Below are 18,861 nucleotides of genomic sequence, written 5' to 3'. Positions count from 1 at the left end.
TGTCCCTTCTATTTCTGGTTGTTTCTCCAAACGCTTTCCCTTATGTCACTTCTTTAACACATTCTCTTTCTACTAACTCAACTTTGTGCAGATTCCTCTTCCAATATAACAGGTTTCCTTTCTGATAATTACTACTTAACAGAAATTGATTTTCAAATTATGAGGATATTTTTCTTGCTTTCTATTTCTTGAATATAGCATTTTCCAACTGCAGAGAATTCCTTTTAAGAAGTTCCAATGAGCTCTTGTACCTGTGGGTTCAACGAGCACCAGGTGATTTTTGGTGATGAAAGAGGATGTCCTTGTTAGCAGCTTCCTTCCATAGCCAGCTTTCTTCTGATAGCCTTATGGAATGGAGCAGTGAGGATAACCTCAAAGAATTTGTATGTGGAATCTTCACCAACCCAGTAAGATCCCTCCCTATGACTAACCTAGGATCCTGACATTATTTTTATTTTATTTTAAAAATATATTTTATTGATTACAGTGAGGAAGAGAGAGGGATAGTTAGAAACATCGATGAGAGAGAAACATCGACCAGCTGCCTCCCGCACACCCCCCCCCCCACTGGGGATGTGCCCGCAACCAAGGTACATGCCCTTAACCGGAATCGAACCCGGGACCTTTCAGTCCGCAGGCCGACGCTCTATCCACTGAGCCAAACCAGTTTCGGCGGATCCTGACATTATTAATTCAAAATTTACTTCCCTTTCCTTGGGAAGGTTCATATTACATTTCTTGGCTCATTGCTCTTTAACATTACCTTTCATTTCTGTCGTGTTAGTATTACAACCTGCTCCACATCCTCCCCAGCACTTGTTATTGTCTATATTTTTATTATAGCTATTTTGGTGGGTGTGAAGTTGATCCATTCTTTCCATAAATACCATTTATCAAGTTGGTTGAGAGCATTCTCTTCTATTCCTGGTTTTCTGAATGTTATCATGAAAGGCTGAATTTTGTCAAATGCTTTTTCTGCCCTGAGGTGGCTGTTTCCTCCCACTCTGTTCCAACGTGGTTCTGCTTATTTTCTTATAGGGAACCGCCCCGCACTCCTGGGACAGACCCCCTTTGGTCATGGTGAATAATCCTTTTAATATGCCGTGGGATTTGGTTTGCTGCATGTTGTTGGAAAGTTTTGCATTTATAATCATAAGGAATATTGATCTATAGTTTTCTTGTGATGTCTTTGTCTGGCTTTATTATGAGGACAATATTGGCTTCACCAAAGAGAGTTGGCAAATGCTTCCTTCTCCTCTGTTTTCAGAGTTTATAAGGAATTAGTACTATTTCATCTTTAAGCGTCTGATACAGTGCAAACAAACCCTGTCAAGCCATCTGGGCCAGGGATTTCTTTATAGGAAGATTTTAAATTACTAATTCAATTTCTTTGTTATAATCTATTCAGATTCTAATTTCTTCCTGAGTCAGTTTTGGTGATTTGTGTCTTTCTAGCAGTCATTCCTGTTCATATATGTTGTCTAATTTGTTGGCTTAAAGTTGTTACCAGCATTGTCTTGTAATTCGTTGATTTCTATAGAGTTGATGCTTATGTTCCCTTCCATTGCTGATTTTGATAACTTGTATCGCCTCTCCCTTTTCCTTGGTTGGGCTATTTTGTCAATTTTGTTGATCTTTCCAAAGAACCAACTTAATTTTTCTATTATTTTTTGGATTTCTATTTCACCTATTTCATTAGTATCTTTATCACTTCCTTTCTTCAGCTTGCTTTGGATTTATTTTGCTCTGATTTTTTAAATTTATTAAGGTGGAAGCTTGGGTAATTGATTTCAGATCTTCCTTCCTTCCTTATTTATTTATTTATTTATTTATTATTTTAAAAAATATATCTTATTGATTTCTTACAGAGAGGAAGGGAGAGGGATAGAGAGCTAGAGACATCAATGAGAGAGAAACATCGACCAGCTGCCTCCTGCACACCCCCTACCGGGGATGTGCCCGCAACCAAGGTACATGCCCTTGACCGGAATCGAACCCGGGACCCTTCAGTCCGCAGGCCGACACTCTATCCACTGAGCTAAACCGGTTTCGGCTATTTATTTATTTTTCCTTCCTTTTTTTTTTTTTTACTGCCCTAAATTGTTTATTAGGTAAGAATTTTACAAACATTACTTATATTAGCAGTAATGGTGGAACTGGAGGGTAGTGTGCCTTCTCCAAGCCGCACTGCGAGAACTACCAATAGTGTGGTGGGACTTGTGGCCCTTTCTGAGGCCACGGCTCTTGTGCCTGCAGATGTCAGCCCTCACATCTCCCTGAGCTTGTGGACTGGTTTGGTGATCCACTAGGTGTCAGGATTTCTTCTGATAGCCTTATGGAATGGAGCAGTGAGGATAACTTCAAAGAATTTGTATGTGGAATCTTCACCAACCCAGTAAGAATTCAGGACTCTCAGAGCCCCACAGTGGTGCCCAGCTAGCTCCTCAGCGACATACTGAAGGCTTCTAGCAAACTTGAGCTGGTTAGCACCATGATGGACAGGCTTGCCGTTGGTTGCACCCTTAGGAACAGGGTGTTTGTAGCCACCACGGCACACACGAGTCCAATATATGACCTAATAACCTTGCTTGGCCTTGTATTCCAGTCTGCTGTGCTTTATTGGGCTTGGTAGGCAGGGGTCCCAGTGGAGTGCAGAGAGCTGGCGCACGGCCAGTAGCACAGCCTGAAAAGAAAGCACGTTACATTGGCCTGCTTCTTCCTCCATAGCTCCTGGATGTACTTGTAAGCGCCCATCTTGGTTTACCTGATGGCTGTGGGCAGCTGGAAAGGAAAAGACTTTCTCCCACAATCCCTTTTGGGCTCCTCCTCTTCCTTTCAAATATATGTATTTAAAGCCATAAATTTACCTTGCAGCTGCATCCCATAAATTTTGATATGTTATTTTATTTTCATTCCAAAATATTTTTAAACTCTCCTTGTGATATTGTTAACACATGGGTTACTTAGAAATGGGTGTTTCCGTCTTGTTCATCACTGTATCCCTAACACTAAGCACGGTACTTAGCATATGGTAGATGCTCAATTTCCAAATATCCAAAGATTTCCCAAATGTCATTCTGCTGTTGATTTCTAATTTAATTTTGTTGTTATCAGAGGATATATTTTGTATCATTTCAATGCTTTTACATAAAAGGTATTAAGACCTGCTTTACAAACCTAGCATATGGTGTATACTGGAGCATCTATCAGGGACCCTTGAAACAAATGTGTATTTTGTGGCTGTTATTGGGTACAGTGTTCTGCACATTTTTATAAAAGACATGCATTCTATCTCTAGGAAATCTTCTACTTAATGCAGGAAACCACATGGTAAATGACAGTCATATGCACATACTACAAAGTACTCACCCAAGTACATGTAGCAGGCGGAAAAAAGAAGAACGCGTTCCCCAAAGATCCAACCTCTGAATTTCAGGAAGAGGAATAATGAGGGAGAAGCTATAAAATGGACTTAGATTTATTAAGAAAAAGGTACTGTCATTTTAAAAAATGATTGAAATTTTAAAGCTGATTATTCATGAATATCAGGGTTCCTATTCAGATTGGTTTGGAAAAGACAATTTATCACCGAACTATGGATTTTCTAAAATCACATTTATTATAGAAAATATTTATAACCTTATCATGATTAATTAATTACTCACTGTTCAGCATAATGACAATACCTGAATCTAATTGGTAGACAATTGTGCCTTTTTCCTCTCCTACAATTTCTGGTACCTTTTCATTTCCTGTAGGTTGATAAAAATATTCTGGTTGAGGTGGAACTCTTTCTGAAAGAAGACATTTAAAAAGTACATAATAAGAAATAATACAGAATCACTTTGTCAGAACCTAAGTTTCTAATTTGTTTATAAGTTGTCTTGCTTCTTTCCATAAGACTATGAGGAGACTTTTAACAAAAACACATAAATTTTAAATAGAAGACTTAAAAGTAAGCTGGAAAAGTCAATACAGTTGCTGTACTAATTCTTCAAAATTTGGTCCTGAGCTTCCTTTTAAAATCAGGGAAATATGATCAGCTACATACTTTTTATTACCATAAGTATATCACTTGTTTCAGAGAAAACAACACTCAATTCTAAAAGATTCCTCATATGAAACTTGGGGAACTTCTCCATATCATTTTAAGTGATGAAAGCCAAGGGCACATAAAGACACAACTCAGTAAAAGACAATGTTCTTTTTTCTTTTCTTTAAGGTAATGGGGAGTAATGAGGCTCTGACAATTCAGTTTAAACAGCAGGTACTTGCTATTAGATTTCCTTGAAATTAAAAAAAAAATTGCTTTAAAAAAAGATTTAATGGTTTAATGGATTACGTTTTACACTTTTTATTTTCCTTTTGGAATTGGTTCTAAAATCTTCACAGGAATTCTCTATCTTATTCTATTTTATATAGAGAACTACAAAATCCTATAGTCTGGCCTGATCAACTTGGACTTTTATCTAAAAACTAGAGGCCCGATGCACAAAGTTACTGCAAGAGTAGGCCTTCCTTCCCCCGGCTGCCGGCACCGGCTTCCCTCTGGCACCCAAGGATCTGGGCTTCCCTCGCTGCCCTGGCTTCATCCGGAAGGTTGTCTGGAAGGATGTCCAGTCAAATTAGCATATTATGCTTTATTATTATAGATTGTACAGGATAGGGACAGATGACCTTAAGACTTCTAAGCTACTGTGCCAACTCAAAATGCACCCCCACCCCTACACATTTCCAAACACCCAAAGAGCAATTCTGTACCAGTTACAACACTAAGCCCATCCCTATATTTCAGCTTCATCTCATCTTTCAGGCTCAATGTTTCATGGTTGCCTAAACATGACATTCTCTTTTTCTGTTTCCTCTAATTGGAATACTTTTCTTTGACTCTCTCAATTGGATTACTTCTAACTTCTCCTTCAGATCCCAGCTGACATTTCAACTCCTTTTGGAAACCCTTATTGATCTTCCAAGCTGAGATTACGTGTTCTCAAGGGATCAAACTCTATGCAATTGCCTGTTTGTATCTTTAACTTTCCCACTAGTCTGTGAGCTCTGGGTATCTCTGTCTTGTTCATCACTGTAAATCTAACACTAAGCATTGTACTTAGCATATGGTAGATGCTTCATAAGTATTTATTGAGTGAATAATAAATGAGGAAAGGGAGAAAATAAGAAACATCCAGTTGTTTATCCAGCAGTCTAAAGCAGAGACATGATGTCTGGTAGATATAAGTATCCCACCAGTTAGAGAAGTCCTCACTTTTCAATGCAATCCACTTCTGAAAATGCTTCATAAAATGAGTGCTGAAGATTATATTTGCACTAATAGCTCAAAGATATGACCAGCAATACCATAAAAAAAATGTCTCTACCACCCAGCCGGTGTGGTTCAGTGGTGGTGTGTCGACCCAGGCACCAAGAGGTCACAGGTTTCATTCATGGTCAAGGCACATGCCTGGATTTCGGGCTCGATCCCCAGTAGGGGATGTGCAGGAGGCAGCCGATGGATGCTTCTCTCTCTCTCTCCCTTTCTCCCTCCCTCTCTCTAAAATCAATTTTTTAAAAAGTCTCTACCATTCCCATAAAAACTCCAATAAACTAAAAATATAATTAAAAACAGTACAAATTACACTCTGACATATATGGTGTGTATCAACTATACCAAGGCCAGTAAAAATACAACTTTCATAAAACTCAACTAAGCACATTAATACTGAGATGGGAATAATCTAGAAAACACATTTAAGTAAGAATATATTTTGGCCTCTAATAAGGTATCCTCCATTCTAATGGACTCTGAAACAGTCTAATTTACACATTAGTGTAACTTTTGACTTTGGTGAGTGTATTTCAGTATCCCAGGGTGAGATCATCATTTTGGGGTGAGATGAGAGATGTTGAATCAGTCCTGCCTTGTACTTTAGCATATAGGATTTAAAACTATGAGGTTTTGTAATAAAGTCTATCAGAACAGCAAGACCATGACACATAAGTCACATACCAATATGATGAATGTTTTCTTTGATGACCTCGCATTCTATTGGCCACCTGGGAGCCTGCAGTGGCCCGCAGCAAGAGTAAAAGGCAAAGAGATCTTGGGGTTCTCGAAGACATGGGTTTACTTCACCAAAATCATCATGAAGAAAGAGTCTGCTCCTGAGAAGTGATGAACTCAGCATAAAGGAATCTGCCAAAGGGCAAGGGAATGAGTGAATGGCTTCTTTCCTCCTTGCGAACTTCACTGATCAACTAGAACCACTAAGTAACTCTAAGCACTACTAAAATATGAGCAAAGCCCTAGCTGGTGCTCAGTGGTTAGAGCATTGGGCCTTGGACCAAAGGGTTGCAGGTTCTATTCCCAGTCAAGGGCACCTACTTCGGTTGGAGGCTTGATCCCTGACCCAAGTCAGGGCATGTGCAGAAAGCAACCAATCCATGTGTCTCTCTTACATTGATGTTTCTCTCTCTCTCCCTCTCTTCCCCTCCTCTCATCCTTCCATTCTCTCTCTCTAAAAAGAAAAAAAAAAGGCACAGATGTGCAATCCGATCACATACTTCTCCTTCAAAGAGATTTAGTCCAGGATGATGGCATAGAAATGATAAAAATCAAATTAAAATTTGACACAGTCTATCAAATATTTAAGTGTGAAGTTTTAAGAATAAATTAGAAGAAACATTTTTGTGTTTTAAAAAAAATCAGAGCTAATGTATTTAAGACATCTCAACAGTGAGCTGCAAATTGCCGAGACCGGTTTGGCTCAGTGGATAGAGCGTCGGCCTGTGGACTCAAGGGTCCCAGGTTCGATTCCAGTCAAGGGCATGTACCTTGGTTGCTGGGCACATCCCCAGTGGGGGGTGTGCAGGAGGCAGCTGATCGAGGTTTCTCTCTCATCGATGTTTCTAACTCTCTATCCCTCTCTGTAAAAAATCAATAAAATATAAAAAACACACAAAACAACAGTGAGCTGCAAATAAATAAAAAGTTATTTAATGTGTTCTATTACTTTTGTTTAGTGAGAGGCAAGAGAGGGAACTTTCAACTCACCCATTAGCATTTTAGAAAAATGTACATAAAACTATTAAAACAATCTGCAAATTAGATTTCAAGTTCAAAATATAACCATTCAAAGGACAGAGCGACTTCGAAAACAGAGGCTGATACGGGAAGTGGGAGAGTAGTGGGAATGGTCAGGAGAGAGAGAGGAGCTCTTGGCAATAGAGAATGAGAAAAAAGGGAGGAAAAGAAAGGCTTTCAGGGAGAAAGAAAAAGAAAGAAAATGAGAGGAAGAATGAAAAGACAGAAAAATAAGAGGGAAGGAACCAAGGCCCCTCAGTGCGCTGGTTCTCAGCTCTGGTGGGGAGAGAAGTGGGTGAAGACATGTTCCCACAAAGCAGTTTTGAGTTTTCTGGCCTGGAGGGACATGAAATACCTTTGCTCACAGCTTCTGCCTGTTGATGCACAGCTGAGGATAGACAGGTCGACCCTAAAAAGAGGAAGGAGGAGGCACGGTTTGTCTTTCTTTTCTCTGCCCCTTTCCATCCTCCCACCCCCACTATTTCTGTCTCAAAATCTTTTCCTCACTGTTTAATTGGGGGGGGGGGGGAATAAACATTTTAAAAATATGGTGAAGCTATTCAATCTCACTCATAAAGAAATGTAAATCAAAATGACAAGGAGACGCCAGTTTTTTTACCTAATGGGAAAAACATTTACAGGTTTGCACACTCATCCTGGCAAAGGTGTAAGTAAACAGATATTCTCAGACACTGCGGCCAAGAAGCTCAATTGGTGCAACCATTCTGGAAAGCAGTCTAGCAGTATCTAGTATGACTTAAATTCACATACTCTTTTTTTTTTTTAAACCCTAATCCAGAAACTGGAGGAAAAATTCAAAGGTCATGCTAGCCTTTATTGGGCACTCACAAATAATTAGAAAGTATAAGAATATCTGCATATATTCAATAGTGAGAAATGATGGTAGCGTGGGCTGGGGGCAGGGAGGATATGGAGTAAAGAAAAGCAAATTGATCTTTGGTTGAATATGTATTTAAGGGGGAAAATCTATTGAATTCCTGCCCTTGGATTCTAGAAGAAATCTGTGGAATACCTTTAAAAATTATTTTTGCTTAAGCTGGAATTGGTTTCCACCACTCTTTCGCAAAGAGCCTTAACAAATATATCCATCAAACCTGTGTGAAAAATCAATGTTTTACTCTTGACCAAAAAGTTTTAACGAATTTTCCAACAATTCGGAGGAAGATAATGCATAGTATTTTCATTTAAACCTACAATACAACGTAGATCTAGAGAGAACATTTTTGAGTGATGACAGAAACAGTGGCCACGGCTGCTCCTCTGGCTTCTCCCACGGTAGACCATGTCCTCCGGAATACCTAGAGCAGCTGCTCAAGGCAGCGAGGGTTCTGGGGATCACACACACTGTGTCTTACTCACATAGAAGGTTCTCCTTTTCCAGGTGGTCTGGTATCAAATCATCTCTTCCCCCGAAAGAGTCACTCAAGACAAACCGGGGATTATTCTTCCAAACATGCTGGTGGGTAGCAGAGTTTGGCACACTGCCTCTTTCAGCTAAGAAAAGGCAGTTGAAATTACAGGTGCTGGAAGGCTAGTTACCACCCCTACCATCTAGGTGCATATCCAAACCACTACTACCAACCCCCCCGCTACCACAGGCCTTTACAATGAATACATCTCATTTTCCGAAGAGTTTTCACATTTCAGTTTACTTGAGTTAAACATCACTTTCTCCATTTGACAGTGAGGAGGAGACCTGAGAGGCAGCATGATGCAGTGGAAAGAGAAAGGGCTTGGGAGGCAGAAAGACCGGGTAGCTACTGGCATAAGAGCAGCCGAGAGAGCCACAGCCAGGTGAGGGCTGGCACTCCAGGCGGCAGTGGAGCCGCTTTGTCCTGAGGGCTCTGCTGAATCTGGCAAACTGGAAGTTCAGTTTTCAACAACTTAGTAATCACTTAAAAAGTGACATAGTTAATAGGAAAGGTTAACAAGGTTGACAGAAATAAAATCAACATAAAACTTAATTTTATTTCTAAGTACTAGGAACAAAGTTAGAAAAATCAAAATTTAAAAAGATACCACCTTCAACAGCATAAAAATATGAACATCTATGAAAAAACTATACTAGTAAACCTTTATTGGGAGAAATGAAGGAAGACCCAAATAAATGGAGAATTAGACTATATTCAGAGATTGGAGAACCCAATATTGGTAAATTCTCAGTTCCTGTGAAATTACTGAGTATTATAGATTCAGTGTAATCCCAATAATTTTTTTAAACATCACCAGCCAATTCTAAAATTATATAAAAAGGCAAGAATAACCAAGACACAATACAGCATATTGAAAATTTTAAGGCAAAAACAAAAATACTCTCTTAATGCCATACGGTAGAATTAACAAAGAGTGGTATTAGTGTAAGGGCAGACAAACAGATAATGGGGAAAGGGATACTTTTCAGTAATAGTGTTGGAAAAATTCATCCTTAGTTTTATCCTAGCATAACTCTCCCAGGTAATGAAACAATTTACTTCGTGAACCCAGGAAAGGTGGCGCTGGATAAGAACAAGATATTACCTTTAAAGTAGCCATAGTACTGGAGGTGATGGTACATAAAGACTTCGTAGGGATCAGGAAGAGTCTGTGAAAGGAAAGGCCATCTCAGTCAGGAAAGCCCTTTCAAATAGTACTGAACTCTAACCAAAAGGGAGGCAAGCACTGTTGCAGAGGGCAGTATACATGACTTCTGTAAATAAACCAAGCGAGCTATTCATACAAATCATTCTGTCTTGGGGATCAAGATCTCCAGCTAGAAGAAGGTGCCACCGGAATATACCTTCTGACCGAGGACTGGGTTTCTGTGGAGTGCCTGGCGGGGGGTGTACCGACCTTCTGCTTTAGCTCTGCTTCCAGTGCTGGGAACATGGTACTTCTGTATGGCGTACGGAAGACCAGTCAGTCACACAGGCATCCAGCCACAGCCCTGGCCCGGTCCCCAACAGGGCAGCTGATTACACAGGAGAAGCTAAAACACCAGAACAGGACAATGCAAACACCTGCCGATGTGCACCATGCCCACCCTTTGCTTCCGCAGCTCCCCCGCGATTTTTAGGAAACCCTGCCACATCGCTCCTTTCTTCCTGCCAACTCAGTGCCTGCTCACACTAGGAGGACCCGGCTGGCTGTTCCCCTAATGAGGCCCGGGGGCGCACCTGAGAAATTAGGGAGGGCGACACGTCTTCCAGCCTTCTCCCGAGGCACCCGTACGCTTGCAGGCCCCATGCTTTCCTCTCCGCAAGCAGAAAGATGCCGCAAGATAGTGAGAAAAAAACAAAACAAAACACGAGAAAAGTTGTCTCGGGGTGGATGGAAAAGAAAAGTCAGAGGCCCGAAATTCAGGGGTTCAGGGCTTCCCGGCCCGGGTAAAGGCGTGAAGGGCAGTTTCCCGAAGGGTGGTGCGGGGGAAGGAGGAAGATTTCCGAGCGCAGAGGGAAAGGTGCAGCCGCCTCTGCGCTCCCGCCTGTCCCAGGCTCAGGGGCGGGCGCGGCGCCTACGGTGGCTGAAAGTCCTAGGCGAGGCGGGAGGCCACGGCACAGCAGGTACCGATGCCCAGCTGTGCACGGGGCAGAGGAGGTACCCTCGCTCACCCGCCACCGCTTTCGGCTAGGGCGCCGGTAGCCTAGCAACCAGGAAACCAAAGCAGGAGGGCGGGGCGGCCGGGCGCTTCCGGGGAGCGAGGCCCCGCCTCCCAAGGAAAAGTTGTTGCGCCCGGCTTTTGGGAAATCAATGGTAATTTGGCTGAAATACAAAGCCTGTAGTCATACTCCAAACTTCTTTGCTGTTCCATTAGGTAACAAGTATTGCTCTCTCAGGTAACAAGTAAAGCCAGCTCAACGCCCCAAGTGAAAAATTACTTTCACTGGGCAGGTGTGGCTCAGTAGTAAAGGTTGGACCCAAGAATCAGGTCACGGTTGGATTCCCCGTCAGGGCACAGGCCCGGGTTGCCAGCTCCATCCCCAGTAGGAGGCGGGCAGGAGGCAGCGGATTAATGATTCTCTAATCATCTCACCCTCTTCCTTCCTCTCTGAAATCAATAAAAACATATGAAAAGTAAAATATCAATTAAAAAAATCTTTAAAAGAAAAATTACTTTCTACAAAAAATATAAAAGAAACAAAGTTAAATTAAACCCACATATTTTGTCAGATTTTTAAAAATATCAATTTGGTTAGATAGTGACAAAGGCATGGTTGCTCTGTAGAAATTTAACAGCTAGTTGACAAGCTTCTATTTCTAGAAATTTGCTCTGTGCAATTACAAGAAAAACCATTTAGCCTTGTCTGGTTTTTCTCAGTGGCTAGTGTCGGACCACAAATAGAAGGTTCGTGGGTTCGATTCATGGTCAGGGGCACAAATCTAAGTTCAAGTTCTCGGTCCCTGCGGGGGTGCGTGTGGGAGGTGACTAGTCTGTCTCTTTCATGGCAGTTTCTCTCTCTTCCCCTTCTCCCGCCCTAGAAATCAATGGAAGAAATATCCTCAGGTGAGGATTAATAAAAAGACACAATTTATGTACAAAAGGGTTACCCCAATACTTGCATAATGGTAACATCTAACACACTAGCATACATGACACTGGTTAGGTAACATTTTAAAATTACATGCATAAACATACCCAAATAAAATGTAAACTGTTCCTTGGTTGACTTTATATGTCCATAACTGTAAGTACAGGGTGTCCCAAAACCATGTATACACACTTTTGTATTATTAATTCCATTGGGTTAAATCTGAAAAAGAAACATCAATTGAGCGATCAGCTGTTCAAGTGTGTATTCATTTTTTGGAGACATCCTGTATGTGTTACTTTTATAATCAGAGGGTTGAAAAAGCACCTTTATTGTCTCAAAATGTTAAACACATTACATTATTTCCTGGATTTTAGTAGGTCAAACATTAGCTATTAGAGTGCAAGCTCCACAATTGAAGACACACAGCACCTTCTGGTACTAGAAGTTTTTTTCTAACCCTGCCCACCCTCCCATTCAAGATCTTGCTTTTTTTAGAGCTGTTCTTTTTTTAAAATATATTTTATTGATTTTTTACAGAGAGGAAGGGAGAGGGATAGAGAGTAGAAACATCGATGAGAGAGAAACATCAATTAGCTGCCTCTTGCACACCCCCTTACTGGGGATGTGCCCGCAACCAATGTACATGCCCTTGACTGGAATCGAACCTGGGACCCTTCAGTCCGCAGACCGACGTAGAGCTGTTCTTTAATGTTTGCCTCCCTACCATATTTGATTAGAAAAAACTATTAAGATTGACTTAAAATAAGTCTTGGTTACATAATCATGAAGTAACAGGTTTAGAAGAACAAGAGGACAATCAGAAGTATAAAAAAAGCTTTATTAGTGTATATATACAAATTTACAAGGTCATAAACTGGAGAAATACAAAGAGCTTTAAAACACAATTTGCCTTTTCTTCAGTTAAAGTGACTTTTACCTGATTGTGATACAATAGAAAATACAGAACAGTAAACTGCTTCTTAAATACTGGAATTTTATGGAAAATACGTTCACACATGAAAGGGAGGTGAATTTTGGAATAAGACAATGGAGACAATATCAACACATACAGTGGCTTTTGTTACACTTACTGCTGCAGATGTAAGGGGAAATTCTCAAAATCAAAGACCTGAACTTGCTGCTGCTGCCTGTACTGAAATTTAAATATTTCATCTAGTATATGAAATGACAGCTATCAATTCTAGAATGTGAGAGATAGAAGAGAGTGTGGCCATCTATCAGCACATGATAAACAACTTGATTTTTCCTAGCACTCCAGGGTGGCAGACTGGAGGAAGAGGTCAGAAAGATCTGATAATCGCAGTTAAGCAAGGTAGAATACAGAGCTGCCCTCTTAATTGCACTTGTTCTGGAGAAGTTAATGAGAGAGAACCATATAGGAACACTTATTGAGCCTCCATTAGGCAGGAAAATCCTTCACTTTCTGTCAGTGTCCTCTAAAAAGGTGTCACACTCGTAAGCCACATGTTCCAGAGTGATGAGGTTAATGTACCTAACATGCTGAGTTTGTCAGTGTGAGAACAAAGGCAGCCAGGTCAAAGCAGTCACCTTACCCTTCAGCAAAACAGAAAATTTCATTTCCCAAATGTGAAAACTTTATAGGTGTTTTCTTGCCCAGGAAATTCAAAATTCATATGCTCTCCCTCATAACATTTATGGTTTATTGACAACATAAAACAGGTTAAGACTCTGAACTGAACACACACATCCACACACCACACATACATCCACACACGCCCAATAAACATTTGTTTTTTAATTTTAAAAAATATTATGTGTTTGGAGCCATTTTCCTTCGCTTCAGTCTTGCTCGCCAATCTTCAGGAAGGGCTTCAAAATTAGCATTTCTCTCTGCCATGCCACTGTGAAAGCAAAAAACAGATTACTTCACTGGGAAGAAAAAGAATGAATCTAGCAAATAAAAAAAACCTTTTAACTGAAACTGAAAATCTGACCTATCATATCTATGTTCATGAAAATGCTTCAAGTTTCTCAGCTAAGTACCAGGAAATTCTTTATCAAATTTCTTCTGATGGGTCAACAAAAGACATACACACATTTTATTTTTATATATCTCCAACAACCATTAAAGTCACACTGAAGGAATAAAACATTCTTATAAAAGTTTCTCTTGGCCACTAGGAGTTATAATTAAGGAAGATGTATTTAACCTTCAATATACCATAAGGGACCTTTGACTTAATGTTTTAGAAATTCTCTTTTGATAAGTTCTATTTGTAAAGATTAATAACTCATGACTTAGTCATCTAAAAAATAGATTAAAGCTCATATTCTATCTTGCAATGATCAGAATGGGTGCACTGGATGCTTTTATAAATCTAAAATAATCTAAGATAAATTACAAGATCATTCTGATTGCCTCCCAGCATCTTAAATCATTTGCTAATTTCATCTTATAGGAATTCATCATTCAATTCCCAGCAATACTAAAAAGGACTAAAATAATAAAAAATTTGAATAGAATCACCTACGAGGATGATGCAAAAGTGAAATAAATTGTCACTAATATCATCCCTCAGTTTTATTATGTTGCCAAAAATAGAGCATCACCTTTCAAGGAAGTGAAAAATGAAGTTTGGAGACATTTGCAGTCTTTTTTGCTTTTACAAGTATAAGATGAATGCAAAGAGACAGAGAGCAGCACTAGATTCAATTTCATAATCTAGTATTTTATAATATGATCCTGGACCATCTAGTTTTCCTAAAAAGATGTGTAGCAGGAATTTTCCTGTTTTCCGATGCTGTATGCTAAATTTATTTGATAGGGTTCTCAAGTGGACAAATCCTGAAAGCAAGTGTGCAGTGATTGGAGAGAAGTAGATATTTTAGAAACAAATCCACTGGAATGACCATTCAATTGATATATATGTATCGAAAAAAATGTTTTCAATTATGAAGCAACGAAAGACTATCTTCTCTCAAAATTTTTTTTAGTGAGTACATAAAGTATGATACTGTTTATTTTGTATACTGTTTTTTTTTAATATTACAATTTTATTTCCAAATGTTTTCATATGTACTGTGTTTATGGATGTTGCAAGAGCAAGAACCATAAATAATAAGCTAGACCTACCAGAGATGAATTTGAAATTTGGTATCACTATTTATGAGAGAAGTATGGTCCAGATTATACATGACAATTGAGCAACATTAGAAGAATGTTGCTCATTTCAGTGTACATACCTTTCAAAACCAGGAAAATAAGGAATGCAAATTTGGGTTAACCATGTGTAAATTATTATTAAAATTTCTTTTAAAAAATATTTTGTATTAATTTCAGAGAGGAAGGGAGGGAGAGATAGAAACATCAATGATGAGACAGAATTATTGATTGGTTGCCTCCTGCATGCCCCCTACTGGGGACTGAGCTCGAAACCTGTGCATGTGCCCTTGACAAGAATCGAACCCAGGACCCTTAAGTCCATAAGCTGACGCTCTATCCACTAAGCCAAACTGGCTAGGGCCTTATTAAAATTTCTAATGAAGTGTTCTCCCTTTCCCGTTATTTTTACCTTGGTAAATTATCCTATATAATAAAAGCCTAATATGCTCAGTGTCCGGTTGTCCGTTCAACCAATCAAAGTGTAATCTATATATATAAAAAGCCAGTGTCCGTGATGACCAGGATGACCAAATGACTGGTCACCATGAGGTGCATTGAGCACCTCTTGGCCCCGCCCCCATGGCCCACAGGCTCTGATGGCAGCAAGGCAGGCAGCAGGTGAGCGGGGCCACAAGCAGTGGCAGGCTAATGCGTGCGATTTCGTGCCCTGGGCCTCTAGTGTGTAATATGCTATTAGACTGGACGTCCGGAAGCTGGGGTAGTGAGGGAAGCCTGGGTCCTGGGTGCCAGAGGGAAGCCGGTGCTAGCAGCTGGGGGAAGGAAGGCCTACTCTTGCAAGAATTTTGTGCATCGGGCCTCTAGTATGATAATGATTATGCTAAGAGCGCTCAACTGCTCGCTATGACGTGCACTGACCATCAGGGGGCAGATGCTCCGACCAGTAGGTTAGCTTGCTGCTGGGGTCCAGCTGATTGGGACTGAGGGAGACCGGCCAGACATGCCCTGGAGCCCTCTTGCGTCCCTCCCCGGCCCTGATAGTGCACTGGTGGGGTCCCTTGGCCTGGCCTGCGCCTTCTCGCAATGCGGGCTGAGGGGACCCCTGCCCCCAGCATGAATTTTGTGCACTGGACCTCTAGTATGTAAAAGAAAATAATAATAACAAAATATATAAGGGTCTACTGGATCCATAAGTAAATGGGGAAGTATACTCTGTTAAAAACCAGTCCTTTGCATAAGATGAGCAATTGATGGAAGAAAGTATTACAATTCTGATAGTTCTGATTTTGAAAAAGGCCAAGCCATAATTTTTATAGATAAATGTTTCTCTGAATTAATCACAACCCACCCCACCCCACCCCACCTTTGGTCTCTTTTCTTTTACCTGACCAACTGCTGCTGTTTCCACTCTTCAATTCGCTTCTGTGCAGTTGATTCCCGGTCCTCTTCACTGGAACTAGAGTTCTCCTCTTCATCTAACTCTCGCTGTATGCTCTGCCATTTCTTTACCAGAGATGGCATTTTTGTTTTACTCTTCTTTGCCTATAACAAAGGTTAAAGGTCAGAAGGAATTTAATACATAAAATAAGAAAATGAGTCCTCCATATGACATTAGGATCTTTTCTTAGTGCTAAGGAATAAGTAAACTTTAAAACCAAAAGAACAGAAAAACAAAATAAATACCATTCTACAGTTTTGCCACCAAAGATTTCTACCAACTATAAACTTAATGCTTGGTTAAAAATCTAAAAACTGTAAATGCAGCTATTTTATGAAATCAGGTCAGAAAAATTTCCTTTAGTCTCCTTATTCTATGGAGTTTAGAACTGTAGCCCTCATCTCATCTCAGAATTATGGTGATCCCCTTTACAAATTTTAAACAGATCAAGTGAAAAATAGAACTAAGAAACCAATGACCAGCTTTTCTGGAAAGAGCAACAAAGTCAATAGCAACTATTAAATATGAAAAAAGCAAGATCTATCAAAATATGAATGATGACATTAATTCTAAGAGGGGGTATTATAATAAATTTTATTTTACTTATTTTGGCTTACTTTTGTTTATAAATTGTCTATAATACATATGCACTTTTGCAGTAAAGAAAAATACTTGTGATACCTGCAAAAAAGAGAACTATATATCCAACATGGCTTGTTCCATCACTACCTTTAGGCTTTTCTGATCAATGGCACTCTAGCAAAGAGCCCTTCCCCCACACCGTATCTAAAACAGCACTATCTACGAACCAAAGACCACACACATTCTGTCATCTTATACTGCTTCCATGCTCTCCTATACTGCATTTTTTATTAAAAAAAATATTTTTATTGATTTCAGAGAGGAAAGAAGGAGAGTGATAGAAACATCAATGATGAGAATCATCTATTGGATGCTTTCTGCACACACACTATGGGGCATCAAGCTTGCAAACTGGGCATGTGCCCTGACCAGGAACCAAACCATGACCTCCTGGTTCATAGTTTGGGACTCAACCACTAAGCCATGCCAGCCAGGCCTTTCACTGCATTTTAAAACACTGAACATCTATTTGCTTATCTGTCTCCCCAATTCTATCCCTATATCTCCCCCAATCAGCCAGAAGAGAAGTTCCACAAAAGCAGGAATTGTATCTGTTTGATTTACTACCAAATCCCAAGCTCCTAGGGAGAATGCCTGATAAGTAGTATGCATTCAAAATATACTGGCTGACATGTGTGATTAGTTATGTGAAATTAGAGAGCCACTGTATTAGAAATTGATAAAACCAATGTGTATCCCTGTGTTTTTAAAGAGGAGCAATGATTTTTCCTCATCATTGATGTTTCTATCTCCCTCTCCCTCTCTAAAATTAATAAATATATTTTAGCCCTAGCCGATTTGGCTCAGTAGATAGAGTGCCGGCCCATGGACTGAAGGGTCCCAGGTTCGATTCTGGTCAAGGGCACATGCCTGGGTTGTGGGCTCGATCCCCAGTAGGGGGCATGCAGGAGGCAGCTGATGAATGATACTTTCTCATCATTTACGTTTCTCTCTCTGCTTCTCCCTTCCTCTCTGAAATCAATAAAAATACATTTAAAATATACTTATATTAAAAAAAAGGTCTTAAACACACACACACACACACCATATTCCATGCAAACAGTGATCAAGGCAAAATAGGCTTTAAATAAAAAAGTTATAAAAGATAAAGAAGGATATTATTTGATGATAAAAGGGTAAACCCCACTAATACCACTTACAATAGCATTCAAAAGAATAAAATACTGAGAAAAATATAGCTTAGGAGGTAAAAAACTTGTACACTAAAAACTACAAAACATATCTGAAATAAATTGAAGACCTAAATAAATGAAAAGAAATCCTGTATTCATGGATTAAAAGATTCAATTAAAATTGTTAAAATGGCAATATGACAAACTATCAACAGATTAACGCAATCCCTATTAAAATTTCACTGGCATTTTATGCAAAAATGGTAAAGCTGACCTTTAAAGTCATAAAAATATAAGGGTAGAGATGGGGGCGGTGGCATTTCCAAAGGTAATGGAGGTTGAAGCAAAGACATTGGACTGAAGAAGAGTCCAGAATGGAGTCAAGGGGCCTAAATAGCCAATACTAAAAAAGTAATACTCAATTTCAAAACATATTATAAAGCTATTGTAATGAAAAAAATTGTGGTACTAGCATACAGACCAATGGAATAGAATTGAAAGTCCAGAAATAAACCCATTTATTTATGGTGAACCGATTTTAAACAAGATCTTCCATTCAATGGGAAAGAATGGTCTTTTCAATAAATGATGCTGGGACAAAAGAATATCCACATTCAACAGAATGAAACTGGACCCTTTACCTAAGGCTATAAACAAAAATTAATAAAAAATGGATCAACAACCTAAATGTAAGTACTAAAACTATACAACTATTAGAAGAAAACATAGGGGTACATTTTCATGACCATGGATTTGTCAAGGCTCATATGAAAAAAAGCATAAGCAAAGTGAAAAAAACAACAACAAATAGTAGGTTAAACTTTACCAAAATTAAAAACCAGCCTTAGCTGGTTGCTCAGTGGTTAGAGCGTCGGCCCTTGGACTGAAGTGTTGCAGGTTTGATGCCTGTCAAGGGTACATACCTCAGTTGCAGGCTC

At 39.6% G+C, this 18,861-nt stretch overlaps 2 protein-coding genes and 1 pseudogene across 3 annotated transcripts in view; all 3 read right to left on the bottom strand.

Annotated features, from left to right (window-relative positions):
- AGBL2 (AGBL carboxypeptidase 2) overlaps positions 1-10,721 on the bottom strand; it is a 42,756-nt gene extending 32,035 nt beyond the window's left edge. For both annotated transcript variants that reach the window (XM_008146717.3, XM_028153430.2), the window contains exons 1-7: positions 10,252-10,721; positions 9,929-10,064; positions 9,617-9,680; positions 8,459-8,593; positions 7,434-7,487; positions 6,005-6,190; positions 3,687-3,794 (exon numbers count right to left, since the gene is read on the bottom strand). In XM_008146717.3, the coding sequence (XP_008144939.2) occupies positions 3,687-3,794; positions 6,005-6,190; positions 7,434-7,487; positions 8,459-8,593; positions 9,617-9,680; positions 9,929-9,964 (583 nt within the window). In that variant the 5' untranslated portion in view covers positions 9,965-10,064; positions 10,252-10,721. The remainder of the gene's footprint in view (positions 1-3,686; positions 3,795-6,004; positions 6,191-7,433; positions 7,488-8,458; positions 8,594-9,616; positions 9,681-9,928; positions 10,065-10,251) is intronic.
- LOC103290990 (60S ribosomal protein L15-like) lies at positions 2,106-2,775 on the bottom strand (annotated as a pseudogene).
- Positions 10,722-12,427: 1,706 nt separating the features above from the next.
- Positions 12,428-18,861, bottom strand: part of FNBP4 (formin binding protein 4) — a 32,036-nt gene continuing 25,602 nt past the window's right edge. The window contains exons 16-17 of the mRNA XM_028153428.2: positions 16,095-16,252; positions 12,428-13,490 (exon numbers count right to left, since the gene is read on the bottom strand). Of these exons, the coding sequence (XP_028009229.2) occupies positions 13,400-13,490; positions 16,095-16,252 (249 nt within the window). The 3' untranslated portion in view covers positions 12,428-13,399. The remainder of the gene's footprint in view (positions 13,491-16,094; positions 16,253-18,861) is intronic.

This window comes from Eptesicus fuscus, chromosome 13 (genome assembly GCF_027574615.1).
Source record: "Eptesicus fuscus isolate TK198812 chromosome 13, DD_ASM_mEF_20220401, whole genome shotgun sequence".
In the NCBI taxonomy this organism is placed as follows: Eukaryota; Metazoa; Chordata; class Mammalia; order Chiroptera; family Vespertilionidae; genus Eptesicus; species Eptesicus fuscus.
This window is presented reverse-complemented; position numbering and strand designations above follow the sequence as displayed.